The 13,592-nt window shown below is 38.7% G+C and overlaps 1 protein-coding gene across 1 annotated transcript in view; it reads right to left on the bottom strand.

The window, feature by feature from the left end:
• The window catches only part of LOC126490199 (ADP-ribose glycohydrolase MACROD2-like), a 1,491,479-nt gene that overhangs the window by 70,771 nt on the left and 1,407,116 nt on the right, over positions 1-13,592 (bottom strand). Inside the window, exon 13 of the mRNA XM_050124928.1 lies at positions 9,502-9,582. Coding sequence (XP_049980885.1) covers positions 9,502-9,582 — 81 coding nt within the window. The remainder of the gene's footprint in view (positions 1-9,501; positions 9,583-13,592) is intronic.

Genomic DNA, 13,592 nt, shown 5'->3' with positions numbered 1-13,592 from the left:
AAGAACTCACTTTTCAAGTATTTGTTATATATGAGATTAATTTTACTTTTCGTATGCATCAATTGACCATTCCTATTTAATGTTTATTAGTCTGCTGTCTGAAGACATGATGTCATATGATATTGAATAATGCCCAGTTGGGAACTATTCTGAATAAGACTGCCAAAACATTTCAGTGTGTTGCTTTTTGAAAACATCTATTCATGTCATCTGACCATCACCCAGAAGTGAAATTGCTAAATTACTGGGAATTACATTCTTAGGTTTACTGGATCATATGAAACAGTATGGTAAAGAATCTGTTCCCTTTTTACCTCTGGCAGAAATGTATAAGAGCTGTATTTGTTCTTATCATTCTTTAGATGGTGTCCTGTTACTCCTGGTCATAAAAATCATCCGATAGGATGTAGCAAGCAATACAAAAAGTCTTCAGGCCAGTTTCATCGTTATCACCTTTGAGTATAAAAGAGAGCTGGTGACCACATGAGCAGCCATTCCTTCTGCCGTATGTTAAGTGCCGGTAGCATTGGCTATGTGAAGTGTTGGGATAGATGTCCACAAATAGATGACTGTTTGTTCTCAAAAGGTCTGCAGTTGCAAGAGCACGGGTATCCCACACAGAAAAAGTTCTTTCCAGGATGTCAAACAGAGTTTCAACTGTTTAATTTTTAAAATCACTTTGAGATGGTTTCTAGACAGCAGAAAGTAGAAAGGAAGGCAATATATTGGCTGATAAAATCAGAAACGTTTGTTTAGGTGAGAGAAAGGGACATTTATCAGCTGTGGGAGTTCTTTGGTTAGTAATGTGGCAGGATACAAGATCAACTCCAAAAAATCAGTTGCCCTCCTATACACAAAGGATAAGGAAGCTAAAGAAGTGAGTGAAGAGGAATTTGAAATGGTAGCTTCAGGGGACAGATATATATTATGGGCTATATATTCAGTTTGTGTGTATGTGTGTGTGTGTGTGTGGTACATGTGGTGGGCATGTGCGCATGTATGTAGCAGGTGTATGGGAGGGATATGGGTGCATGTGTGTGTGTGTAATGGATCTAGCCAAATTCAGTTATTTCCTCCTAGTTCTATATTTCTTGACCTCTAGACATTCTAACCATATACAACTTTTTTTTTTCTTGAGTGCCCCCGCTTTTGTCTTTTGGTTAAATCAAATAGTATTCACTGTGGTCATGACAGGCTCACTCATTGTTGCCTAAGCATCCCTTCTTTCATTTCAGCCCCCTAGCACGCTCTCCAAACAGCTGAAATGTTCTTTCTTTGTCATTTCCTTTGTAGTAAAACCTTGTTTTTTAAAAGAGAAACCACTGATTTGTTTATACATACACACACAAGCACACACATACACATATCTACACATTCACACACATGCACACACTCATGTACACAGGCACATACACACTCATGAACACACACACACACACACACAGTCTCAGACTCCCTAGGCAGGGACTACTACCTTTTTGTCTTTTATGAAGAAAAAGCTTTGAGAAGAAGCTGCATCTACAAATGTTGATTGACTGACTAAAACTTCAACTTCACCTCTTCCTTTCCAACACATAGCATATGACACTAACAATAATTGTCTGTTGAGCTGGTCCTCTGTTATATTACTTGTCAATGTCTGTATAGCCATCAGGGACTACAACTTACTTACTCCTCATCCTTTAATAAAGGAAGTGTCTTGTGCTACACAGCACTCCACAGACCATATTGTTTCGAATAACTTTGTTTCTAGCCTAAGGCTAAATAGATGTTTTATGCAAACCTCAACCTCTCTGGGCCTCAGTTTTATCATTCGTGGGTGTTAAATGGCTGTGATACTAGACAATCTCCTAGATTCCTCTATGTCCTGATGGTGACCAGTCTATAGTCTATCGGATGGAAACTGGCCTTCACTGATAACGGAGGGAGCCGTTCTCTATCTTTGCCAACAGAGACACATGACCATCAAATGCACTCATCACACCAGGCTGCTGCTGGGCCCTTTAAGTCATTATATGTGGTCTGGGTTTCTCTGTATAATGATGTGGAAAGAGCAGGGTGTTCCTGGAGCAGAGGCATTCCCTCTCCTGAGGGTCCCCAGGCTGGCTTCAACTAATGCTGGGATGAGAACGTTGGCTCTGTTTGAGTGGGGATGAGAGGCTCTGGGTCAACAGTAGGGTTGCCTTGACCCTCACTGACAAGATGAAAGGCCATTTCAGTGCTTTAGAGGGAATCTGTCCCCTCCTTGCCCTCTTTGTTTGTCTCCACTCTTGGCCAGTTGCACCTGAGTGCATGGTATATTTTGGCAATCATTTCCTGAATAGAAATCTATACTTTCTTTTGTTTCCCCCCCTGAAATGTGGTATGGAAATTGAGGGTGACTTAGTCTCTGGCTTTGAAATTCAAGAATGATCCTGTTTGCTCAACTCACAGCCTGCTAGGATCTGACGTGCTAAACACAAGTGTGAGCTTCTGTGTCGCACCCTGCACCTGGTTGGTCCCTGTGTCAGAGGCAACTGCTGTGCTCTCAACCCTTCTGCTCTCTGCCACTAGCCCACTGTTCCTCCCTGTTTTCTCAGACCAAGGGGGCAGCTTTGTCTTTCTATTTAGCAGAGTAGAATCCCCACCGCCCTCTGACCTAATCCCACTGGTGGAGGGGAGGAAAGAACACAAAGGTTGTCCCAGTGTATGTATATGTTTCCCGCACAGCAAACTCAATCACCCGTGCTAATGGGAGGGGCATTAGGACAGATAATCCACAAATCTATTCACTTTTCCTCAGAAATGGATCACACGATTGTTTCTTGAAGTCCTGGTAATTAAGTCTGGCTCAAGCTAATGCCCACAGCGCTGACTAATTTGCATAAAAATTGGTCTGGGGACATTATTCTGGGATGAAGCATTTCTAGGGGCTAAACCTAAACTCACTGTGTAAACAGACTGTTTGGAGACCAAGGCAACAACAATAGAGCTGTATGGTTTGCAGGTTATTAGATGCTCAGGTTTTTTCAAAGAATAAAGACTTTGTTTCTTTGACATCTGTCTTAAGGAAATAAAATTGTGGTTTCTTTTTTTTTTTAATTTGAAATTTGCTGCTAATATTCAGCATTGAATCTCTGCCATGTATAAATGCCCCAGATTATAAAAGCAAAAGAGAAAACTATACTAACATGAATTTGATTATCTCCTAAACATCCGTGGTTCTCCTCTAGGGGCCATAAAGCTGACTCTTCTAATGTAAATCACTTGTGAAATTATTTTCTTGGTAGTTAGAACAAATACCTGTTCCCTGTGAATACAAAACCTACAATCTAAGCACTTAGAGATGGGCACTTTTACCATTGTGAACTGCTCTCTTTCTTGTGTGTATAAATACGCACATAAACAAATCTGCAATTCATAAGCCTACACTAATTTATCCATGTAGATGCATATGTGTAAGTTTGTAAATACATCTTGTGATCAAAATGAATTTACTCTTTATTTCCTGCCCTTTATATCATATTTTTAAAAAATCATCCCCCTTTTCAAAAACCATATTTTGAAAAGATGTATAATATTGCATGTGATGGATTAATTTGGGGGTGTTTTTAAAATTTTTGTGTGTACTGTTAAATGCCATATTGTAATGGCTACTTTATGAGTAAGTATCTCCATGTATTTTAAATAGGTTGTACCAAAATTGTTAGCGGTAAATTGATGGCCTTTGTCTCCCACCAATAGTGAGTAAATGTGTTAAAAAAAAAAACTGCTTCCACCAACTTTATATATTTTCAATTATTTAAAAAGAGAAGATAATTCCCATTTTATGTTTCTTTCTTTAAAAAAGTAGAGATAAGGGCATCTTTTCACTTATGACAATTTCACTTCTTATTAACTACAGTTGAGTAACTGGGTCTTTTGCTCATTTTCCTCTTGGGCTACTATTCTTGATAATTTATTTTTGTTATTACTATGTGAGCTACCTTTTCTCAAAGAAGAATGTTACGTACTAGTCATTTAGATGGCACTGTTCTTCCCAGTAGATATTGTTTAGAACCTGACTTGCCTTTTCCTTATTACATTACATTTATATAATCAGATGGTATGTAGTAACTTAACTGTTTTTTCTGACATATGCAGGCATGAGCATACATCCATACATTCCAACTATATCCGTATAGCTCAGTGGTTCTGAACCTGTGGGTTGCAACCCCTTTGGGGATCAAACGACCCTTTCACAGGGGTCACCTAAAACTATCAAAACCATAGATATTTATATTACTATTCATAACAGTACCAAAATAACAGTTATGAAGTATCAACAAAATAATTTATGGTTGGGGGGCGTCTCCACAGCATGAAGAACTGTATTAGAGGATCATAGCATTAGGAAGGCTGAGAACCACTGATAAGTTTTAATTTTGCAATATACATAAAATTATGTGGGGGAAACCAAAGCTGTTCAAAGGCTATATTTTAGAGATGCTTTAGGTGCAAAGCAAAATGGAAAGGGAGGAAGCATAGCATATGCCCCTTACCCGGTGGAAGCCTCCTAGGCTCCCCCACCGTTTGTTTTCCCAGCCTGAATGGTGTGGTGTATTTGCTTCAGCTGTGGGCTCACACTGGTTTTGCCACAGTGTATCCTCACACGGAAGTTCATTTTAGTGTTACACTGTTTCACAAGATTGGCTAAATTCAGTGTCCTGAGATTTCTCTATCTCTTCCTAGTCACTTGCCCCCAACCCCCACCCAGCTCCTGGAAGCCCTTGATCTTTCCCCATCTTCATGTTTCTGCTTGAATGTCATGTACCTGGAGGCACATGGCCCATAATTTTTCCTGGTCGGCCTCTGCCACTTAATAATAGGCATTTAAGTTATCTCTCAGTCTTTCTTTATAGTGTTGAATAACCCTTGGTTCTTTTATTCTAATGTTTCATATTACTTTCATATTTCATCTTTACCCCATCTGGAGTGCTCACACTGGTGTAAGGATTGAAGTTGGGATCTAGTTTATTCATTTATTTTTGTAAATATCCAGCTAGTTGTCTTAAGGTCATTTACTGAGTCATCAGTCTGTGAAATGCCAGCCTGCGTGATGGACTTGGTCTCACTTCTAGATGTGTTAGTCTGGTTCATAGATTTGCCCGCCCCTTCCTACAGCAGGACTACACTGTTAATCACATTCTAAAAACACCCCATGTTGTTTGTGGTCTATTGCTTTTATCACTGCTGACCACATTACGTCTGTGAATTCCTTGCTGTATTTCCAGCAGGTTTTTCTTTGTATTGCATCTTATCTCACCATCTGACATGTTAAATCCCATCATTGTAATATTTAATGAGGGGCTCAGACTTCCATCAGTACTAAATGACCGACTCCTTCTTTGAGCCTTTTGACTGATAGGTTCCAAAGCCACCTTTCCTGTTCTCATGTGATGTGTAATTCCTTAAATACCCCCTTTCTTTTCCTAACTCTATCCTGTTAAGTCTTTATAATATTATTGAACTTAACTAAATTGTTCTGGTTCTTACACTTGATAAAGTAACCTAATTTTACATATGTATGCTCATACCTGCTTGTACTTTTGTCCCCTCATTTGATACAATGTGCATTCACTGCAAAGTTACATACATTTATTATTATATGAATTGTTGAACATTCATGTTCATAATCAGTTTGGGGGAAATTAATAAAGATATTTTCTTTTAATTCTATTGTGACTTTATTCTACTTGTGATTCTTGTATAACTGTGTGTGTGTGTGTGTGTGTGTGTGTTGAGGTAGAGGCTTGTTCTGTTGCCCAGTCTTGTATTGAATTTGTAATCTTCAGGTTTCAACTTCCTAGGTAATAGGATTATAGGTATGCACCATCAAAATTAATACAATTTTCAAGGATATTCTTCATGGTAATTTATATTCTTAGAAACATAGTACAGAATTTTTAATTTGGGTGTTAGTTACCTTTATGGATGGTTAGCCTTATGTGCCAATCTTGGGCTCTCTGCCATAATCTTTGTTTGGAAGCCTTCCATTAATAATTCATTCAAACATGCCTATAATGCCAAAAGTGGAAGGCTGAGGGTGGATTGTCACAAATTTAAGGCTAGTTGAGGCTCCATTGTGAGTTCTAGGATCACCTAGGCTATGAGTATAACCCTGAACAATAAACAAAATAAACAATTAATTCTTCCTTTGCTTCTTTCTCCATTCTTCATTTAGCCATCAAGTTATAGGAAAGCAAAGACAGAGAAGAAACAAACGAAAACTGTATAGAACTTAAGCTAACCACTAAAGCACACATAAAGGCTATGCCTTTTTAGAACTATCCAGTCTAGAAGCCCTCACATGTTCCCTCCCAGCCAACAACTCCGTCCCAATCATCGAAGCTCAACTAATAGCATCAAATCTTTTTTTTTTTTTTTTTTAACATCTTTTATCTGAGCGTGGTCATTGCCTTTCATTCATGCTCCAATTGCTCTCAATATGCAGGAATGTTAGGCTCCCATGACTCTGACCTGCAACTCTATACACTTAAGCTTCCAGGATTCTCAGTTCTGTGTCCACTATGCAGGGAGCCCATGGAGCTCTGCCAAAATCCTTTTCCTTTGGGCCATGACCTGGAAATTCCCCAGGAAATCATCTGAGACAGGACTCATTTCATTTTCTCACTTTCAGGGATCGTTGAAACTTATAAGATTCAAACATTCGTTAGCACTTTTAATCTCCTTGACATTAGGAAAAGACCTAATAGAGGGAGACACTATTCCTGTCTTCCAAAAGAACAAGCAAGACTTATATTTAATTTACTTTCCTCTTAATATTTTCACAGATCTTTGACTTTCTACCTTTAATCAGTATTGTCTACCACTGTGGAGCATCTGGAGATTCCCTGTAAAATAGACTTAATTCGCTCTTTCTTATTCTTGAAACATACTTTTCCTACAGGGTTTCCAGTTCTTGGTTGACTATAATTTTGTTGTATTTTTTTTGCATTGTCATTGTATCTACTGGAAAGTCATCTATTGGCAAAGCATTTATTGGATGGCTTCTTTTTAGCTGTTATTTTTATCTTTGGATATCAGCAGTTTGTGTTGATGGGTCTTGCTGTAGATTTATTTCCATCTATTCTGCTTGAAGTGCATAACATTTGAAGAAATCTGACCATTTCAGCAGTTTCACTGTGATGGAACTAGCTGTGGATTTACCTTGATTTGTTCTGCTTCAAGTTCAAAACTTTTGATGAAATCACACCCAATCTTTTTATCAAAGTTTCTCACATAATTTCTTCAAATATTGATGCTGATCAATTTATTCTCTAATTCAGTTCATGATATACTTCATCACTATATAATAAATGACATTTCCCTACTTTGGTGTTTGTCATCTCATTTTCTCTTTGCTTTTTTTAATTCAGATATATTCCTCATATCTAACCCATGGTTCACAAACTATCTTTCATATGGTCCCCAAATACTCTTAGAACATGAATGTGTTTATTGAGTTAATTTGAGTTAGCACACACTTTACTTCTGACTTGTCTTTACTTTCTGATTTTTGCTTTTAATAATAACCATTCACAGTTTAAAATTTCAATCTTGCCTTTATTCTTTCATATGAGTATCTAGTGTCACTATCTTTCTTTTTTTAAAAAAGTTATTTATCTTTATTTTATGTACATTGATGTTTTGCCAGCGTATGTGTCTGCGTGACAGTGCCTGATCCCTTGGAACTGGAGTTACAGACAATTATAAGCTACCATGTGGGTGCTGGGAATTGAACCTGTATCCTCTGAAAGATCAGGCCGTGCTCTTGACCACTAAGCCATCTCTCCAGCCCCCAGTGTCACTGTCTTATACTTTGTATATATCAGCAACATTTTCATCTCATAGACTAAAAATCTCTTATCTCTGAGTCTCTGGCTACCTTAATTCCTTTTATTTGGTAATTTTTTGCATTATTTATAAAAATTGTTTCATGTGGATAAGGTCCTTTCTTTCTCTAGTTACTATCTCATGTGTGTTCATCTTCAGTGCTTAGGAGACCTGGAATTCTGGGCTGGTATTAATTTACTTTTGGAATGGAGGTAATTTGAAAATGAGTATTAGGTTTCATAAGGCAGACCCTTGGCTGGCTCACTGTACTGCCATTGTATGTATCTTTGGGCTTTCTACTCATAATACTTGAAAGGGCTATTAAGAGTCCCTCTGCTTTTTTAGAAACATGATTCCAGATGTTCTTTGCTGAACATATTCCCCAGGACAAAGGCAGTTTTAAACTTTAGATTCACAATCTAGAGAGTCACCTTCTCTTGGACCTTGGACAATTCTTTATTGACTTTAACTCTTTAACACCTTTAAACAGCCTCCTTTTCAAATGAATTTATGTGTGTGTGTATATATATATATATTATCTCTATTTCTATTTATCTGACATCTATCTATCTATCTATCTATCTATCTATCTATCTATCTATCTATCTATCTATCTATCATCTATCTATCTAATGTGAATACTATATGTGTAGCTCATATGTAATAAAAAGCAATAAAAGTACATGAAATATAATATAATCAGTGAATACAGTGTATGTATATTTCTGTTTAGGTTGTCTAGTTGATATTAATAAGAGAAATAACAAATTATTTTGACTTTAATTACTAAGAGTATAAATCCTCTCTGTCACCTTTAAACGATATATATGTTCAAAGTTAAAAAATGGTTATATAATTTTGATTCTAATTAAAACATTATCATTTAAACAATTTTCATATGTTCTGTTTACCACATGGAACCTTCCCATTATGCCTTCCTCAGTCTGAATTGTGTTTCCTCTTCTGCACTTAGTTTTTAAAAAAGCCTCAGGTTCTTAGGATTGCTAAACAGTTCAGCCATCCTGATCTTCTCCCAGTGATTGGGGCTGGATTTTAGTGATGTTGCTTGTACTGATTTTGTCTTTCTTGTATACTTTACAAGACTGTCTTAGCCACCAATCTTCAGAAATTATACGAAGCTATGGAGGTGTCTGTTCTTATTTGAGTTTTCATTACTTTTGAATATATATTCCCTCTTACATTCTGGGCATGGAAACTAGATTGCATTAGGAAAACATTTTTCTCTCTAATATTGTCCTATAAATTGTTTTATTTCTGTGGGCTCTTTATTTTTCTTGGTATCCCAAGGATATGGATAAGGAGATTTAGTCTCCTGGGCTTAGTCTCCATTTGCCTCACATTTATTTTCATTTTTATCATATATATANNNATATATTCATCTCAATGGTTCCAAAACGATTGCTTATAGAATCCAGGCAGGTAACAATAAACAACATAAATGATACCAGTTTGGTTAAAAGTAATGAGTGACAAAGATTGAGGATGGCAACAGTATCTCACCAAGATGCTGGTGTAAGGAAATAGCATCAGAATTCTACTCTTACGGGAAAACCTCACATCTGACTTTTAATATACCATACACCTCAATAGAAAAAAAAAGAGCTGAAAAAAGACCACACAACATACCATTGGGAAGTTCTTGCTCACACACGGCATGATTGGCTACATCGCTGTCTTTTGTAGCATCGTCATCCTTTGCAGAATCTCCTAACAAACAAACAAACACAGTCATCATTTTCAGCTGCGAAAGGGAGCCCTTTCTATTATTAACAGGATAGATTAACATTTAAGACAATATACTTTATTCTTTCCAACTGTAACCATCAAAACGCTTAAATATTTTTACCATCAAATTCTATTTTCTTAAAATCTTGCTGAAGGAAGCCACACAAAGCTTCAGAAGCAGAGAGAATCGTGGAGGTATCTTTGTAACAGAGAAGAAAGCATATGAAGTGGGCTTCATGCACCAGTGAAGTCTCAGAATTGTGGGAAAGGAACAGGAAAGGAGGGCAAACTGGAGAGGACTGAAGAGATATCTCATTTTCATGTTCTTAGCGTTCCCAGTATTCTAGTTGTTCACATATGTGAACCCCAAGTCCCAAGAAAAGTCAAATATTGGTCCTTGGTAACCCAGTAATAAGCTGTTGGAAGTCCCTGCCACTTAAGGTTGCATTCTGCCATGTCTGGACAGCCCTCTAGGCTGGGCACAAAATGGAAGACTCCTTTACCCCATCAGGGGCCCCCTACTCTCTGCCCGACCTTATTTGGCAGTGCTCCGAACTTGGATGCCTGACTTATCTATCCCAAGTGTGAACTTTGACAGTTTCCTGCAAATGCCTCCCCTCTGGCACCCATATGATAATTAGGTATTGTGTTCCCACCTGTATGATGGGATCGTGTTGACTAATGCCAACAAAGCATACTATGAGTACCTATTAGGGGATGCCCCAGCTGCTAGCCCTGTCCTATATATTCCCTTCATGCTGTCTCACTGAAGCTGGATCCCGAAGGTTATTTCCATCCTACTCGCAGCTGGCCAAGCCCTGTTCACCACCTCTGCTCCCTTTGTCCTCATAGCCTGGTGGCCAACAGACTGTGGGGAAAAGGAAGACCCCAGCAAGCAAGGTCATCCCAAGGTCCCTAAGCAGTTGACAGGAGCAAGAAGGGGGATAAGGAACTTCCAATCTACACAAAGTGATTCTCACCCTCTAAGTGCCCTTTTAAGTATGGAATTACCCCCATTTTAATATAACAAATTAAAAATATTGTTAATTACATTTTACATTAGTGCATGTGTGGATGTGTGGGATGCGTGTGTGTGTGTGTGTGTGTGTGCGCGCGCGCGCGCGCACGCGTGCTATGAAGAGCACTAGGGCGCTCATGTAGAGCTCAATGGACAACTTGTATTATCTCTCTCCATCTACTCTATGGATCTCAGGAGTTCAGGTCAGGTCATCAGGCTTGGTGGCAGGCACCTTTTCCTGGTGGACTTTCTTGCCTGCCCCTACACGCTCAGTTTTATTGTTACAGCTCATGCTGCAGAACAAGCAGCCCAGGTGAAAGTATTCTGTAATAAAGAATTCCTGACAGTCTACAATGATAGGTGGTGAGCCCTCTGGAGGATCTTGAAAAAAGACATTGAAAAGAACCTCTAGATAGGTCAGCAGCAATACGGAAAGTAGGCCTTTCACTCGTTTTCCAAGTATTTGTTGAGTACAAACTGTATGGCAGATGCTGGTCTAGCCTTGGATACCCAACAGTGAATAGGTGTCTCCCTCCATGAAGCTTGCAATCCAGGATATCTTTCTTATACATCCCAATGGGACAAAATTCAAGTTACCTAAATATTACTAGCCGATCTTGTCAACATTCAGCTAGGGAGAAAATTGGAGCCATCAAACTCCACCTTAATTCTCATGAATTGCTTCTTTTCTGTCATTGTACCCTTAAGCTGAGTTCTAAGACCCCGATAGCAAAGTCAGATAGAATCTGAAATAAAATTTTGTTTGTTTGTTTGCTTCCCTTCCCTGACTCCCTCACTTTCGTCCTCCCCCACATCTCAGAACTGGAAGATAGCTTCAAACATCATGTTTTTCGATTATTATGAGAAAGCGTGTTTCTTCAGTCTGCCACAAGCAACATTTGATGGACAAGCGAGAAACCGAGGTAGTTATCATATGATTCAGCTTAATAACCAGCGAATCAAGTATACACCGGAGTGTGCAGCTTTAATTAACTGCAAATAATTCCCAAAGGCAAGTGCTTAATCATCTTCAGTGCTTCCCAGTTCTGAGTCTGACAAAGAGTTTAAAAGTCAGAAATGGGAAGCAAAATTGAGCACAGACACATTTCCCCAAACTGTTATCTCATGCCTGTCAAAACGGTAAAGCCAACTCCCATTAAAATATACTTTGTAGTGCTGTAGCTAACAGTGAAGAGATTGAACAAAAACCCTTCAAATGTGTTTTTATCCAAATTAACATCAAGAATAAACACTAGTTAAAGAAGCCCTTTGTCTCAGCATAAGAAAGTGTTTTGGTTTTTCTAGTTTATAAGAAATGTTATAACTTAGAAGCAATTTTACACAACTCTCTTTTCCCCAGTATTAACATTTTAAGACTATCCGAGACTCATGTATTTGGAGCATATTAATTTATACAGAATAGTAACTATGTATTGTTCCAAATGTTACCCTTAAATGTCTATCAGTTTATTTATTTGTTGGTTGGTGTTTTTATAGTCTTGGGTTTTGCTATGGAATCCAGTCACGCTTGGAACCTATGATCTCCCTTCCTCTACCTCCTGAAGACTGAGATTACAGGGGTGCCTCCACACCCAGCTAAGGAATGTCCAAAATGATGGGTTCTTTTGAGTTCATGAGCTTGTAATAGAATGACTCATATGAAGTAGACGAAAAACATTTGAAAAATTAATCACTAGGCTGTACCACTTTTTATAACCCTGAAATGTCTTTAGCACATTTGTGTGTGTGTGTGCAAGTGTGTGTTCATGTGCGTGTTCTTCTCATTTTCTTCACCACACTTACCAGTGGGCAAATCGCCATTAAGGAAGTGTGAGCGCAAAGAGAAAGCTAGGGCTGACGGCTGTCTAACATGTGGGATCCATCAGCACTTTTGCAGACCTGCCTTGTGAGCCATTCATAGCCCTCTAAGACACTGCACTGCTGAGTACCTTTGGTGTTATGGTCCTTGTAAAACGCAGACGCTGGCTGGCTGAAACCCATTCACAGCATAGCTGGGCCCTTAGTGCCCACTGCAGCCCTTAGCATCTGCATGGGGGCTGCAGTGGGTACCTACCACAGCAAAGAAGTTTTCATCTCTAGCCTCTACCAGGAACCCTCCCTCTGCTGTCCAACATGGGCCAGTTCACAGCTTCCATGGCAGACTTTATAAGCCAGGTGTGATGGTTAAGGCCTTCCTATCTAGTACTCTGGAAGACGGAGAAAGAGTTGTGGGTTCCAGGCCAACCTTGGCTGTCCCAAAGCCAAAAGGATTTAGAAAAGTGGTGCTGAGAATGATTTTATTTTCCATTTTATTTCTTGTTTTGTTTTTCAAGAAGGAGTTCCTCCATGTAGCCCTGGTTGCCCTGGAACTCGATCTGTAGACCAGACTGGCTTCAGACTCATAGAGATCTCTTTCCTGCTTCTGCCTCTTGAGTGCTGGGATCAAAGGTGTGTGCCACCACCTCCTAGCTTAGTCTTTGATTGGAAGCAGGTGTTAGCTATGTAGTCTAGGTAGGTCTGAGCAGTCAGTCCTCTTGCTTCAGCCTCGTTAGTGCTAGGCTCATAGGCATGTGTTACTACTCAAAGCTATATCTTCTTAGAAGTCAGGGCTTAGAAAACTATGGCCTAAGGACCAAAACAGACCATGGCTTATTTTTGTAACCTTGGGACTATGGATGATTGTTATGGTTAAAAACAAGATAATGATATATTATGAATTTTAAAAAGTATGTGAAATTCTTCCTTGTTTATGCATTGTCAAGCACATTGTATTTTACTTTAATTTTGACTTGCTTTAAGGTGTTGATTTAAAATTACTGAAGCAACTTCTGAGTTTACAGACTCTACAGTCTTACATAATCTATAGAATATGTCAGTGACTCCAGGGTACAACCAGTTGTGAATTGCTCAATTATTTAATGCTGCCAAATAAAGTAGAGATCATTATGTATCCTAAAGCATATTCTGATTTTAG

This window comes from Alexandromys fortis, unplaced genomic scaffold, assembly GCF_014885135.2.
Source record: "Alexandromys fortis isolate MF-2015 unplaced genomic scaffold, M_Fortis_MF-2015_v1.1 scaffold_248, whole genome shotgun sequence".
In the NCBI taxonomy this organism is placed as follows: domain Eukaryota; kingdom Metazoa; phylum Chordata; class Mammalia; order Rodentia; family Cricetidae; genus Alexandromys; species Alexandromys fortis.
This window is presented reverse-complemented; position numbering and strand designations above follow the sequence as displayed.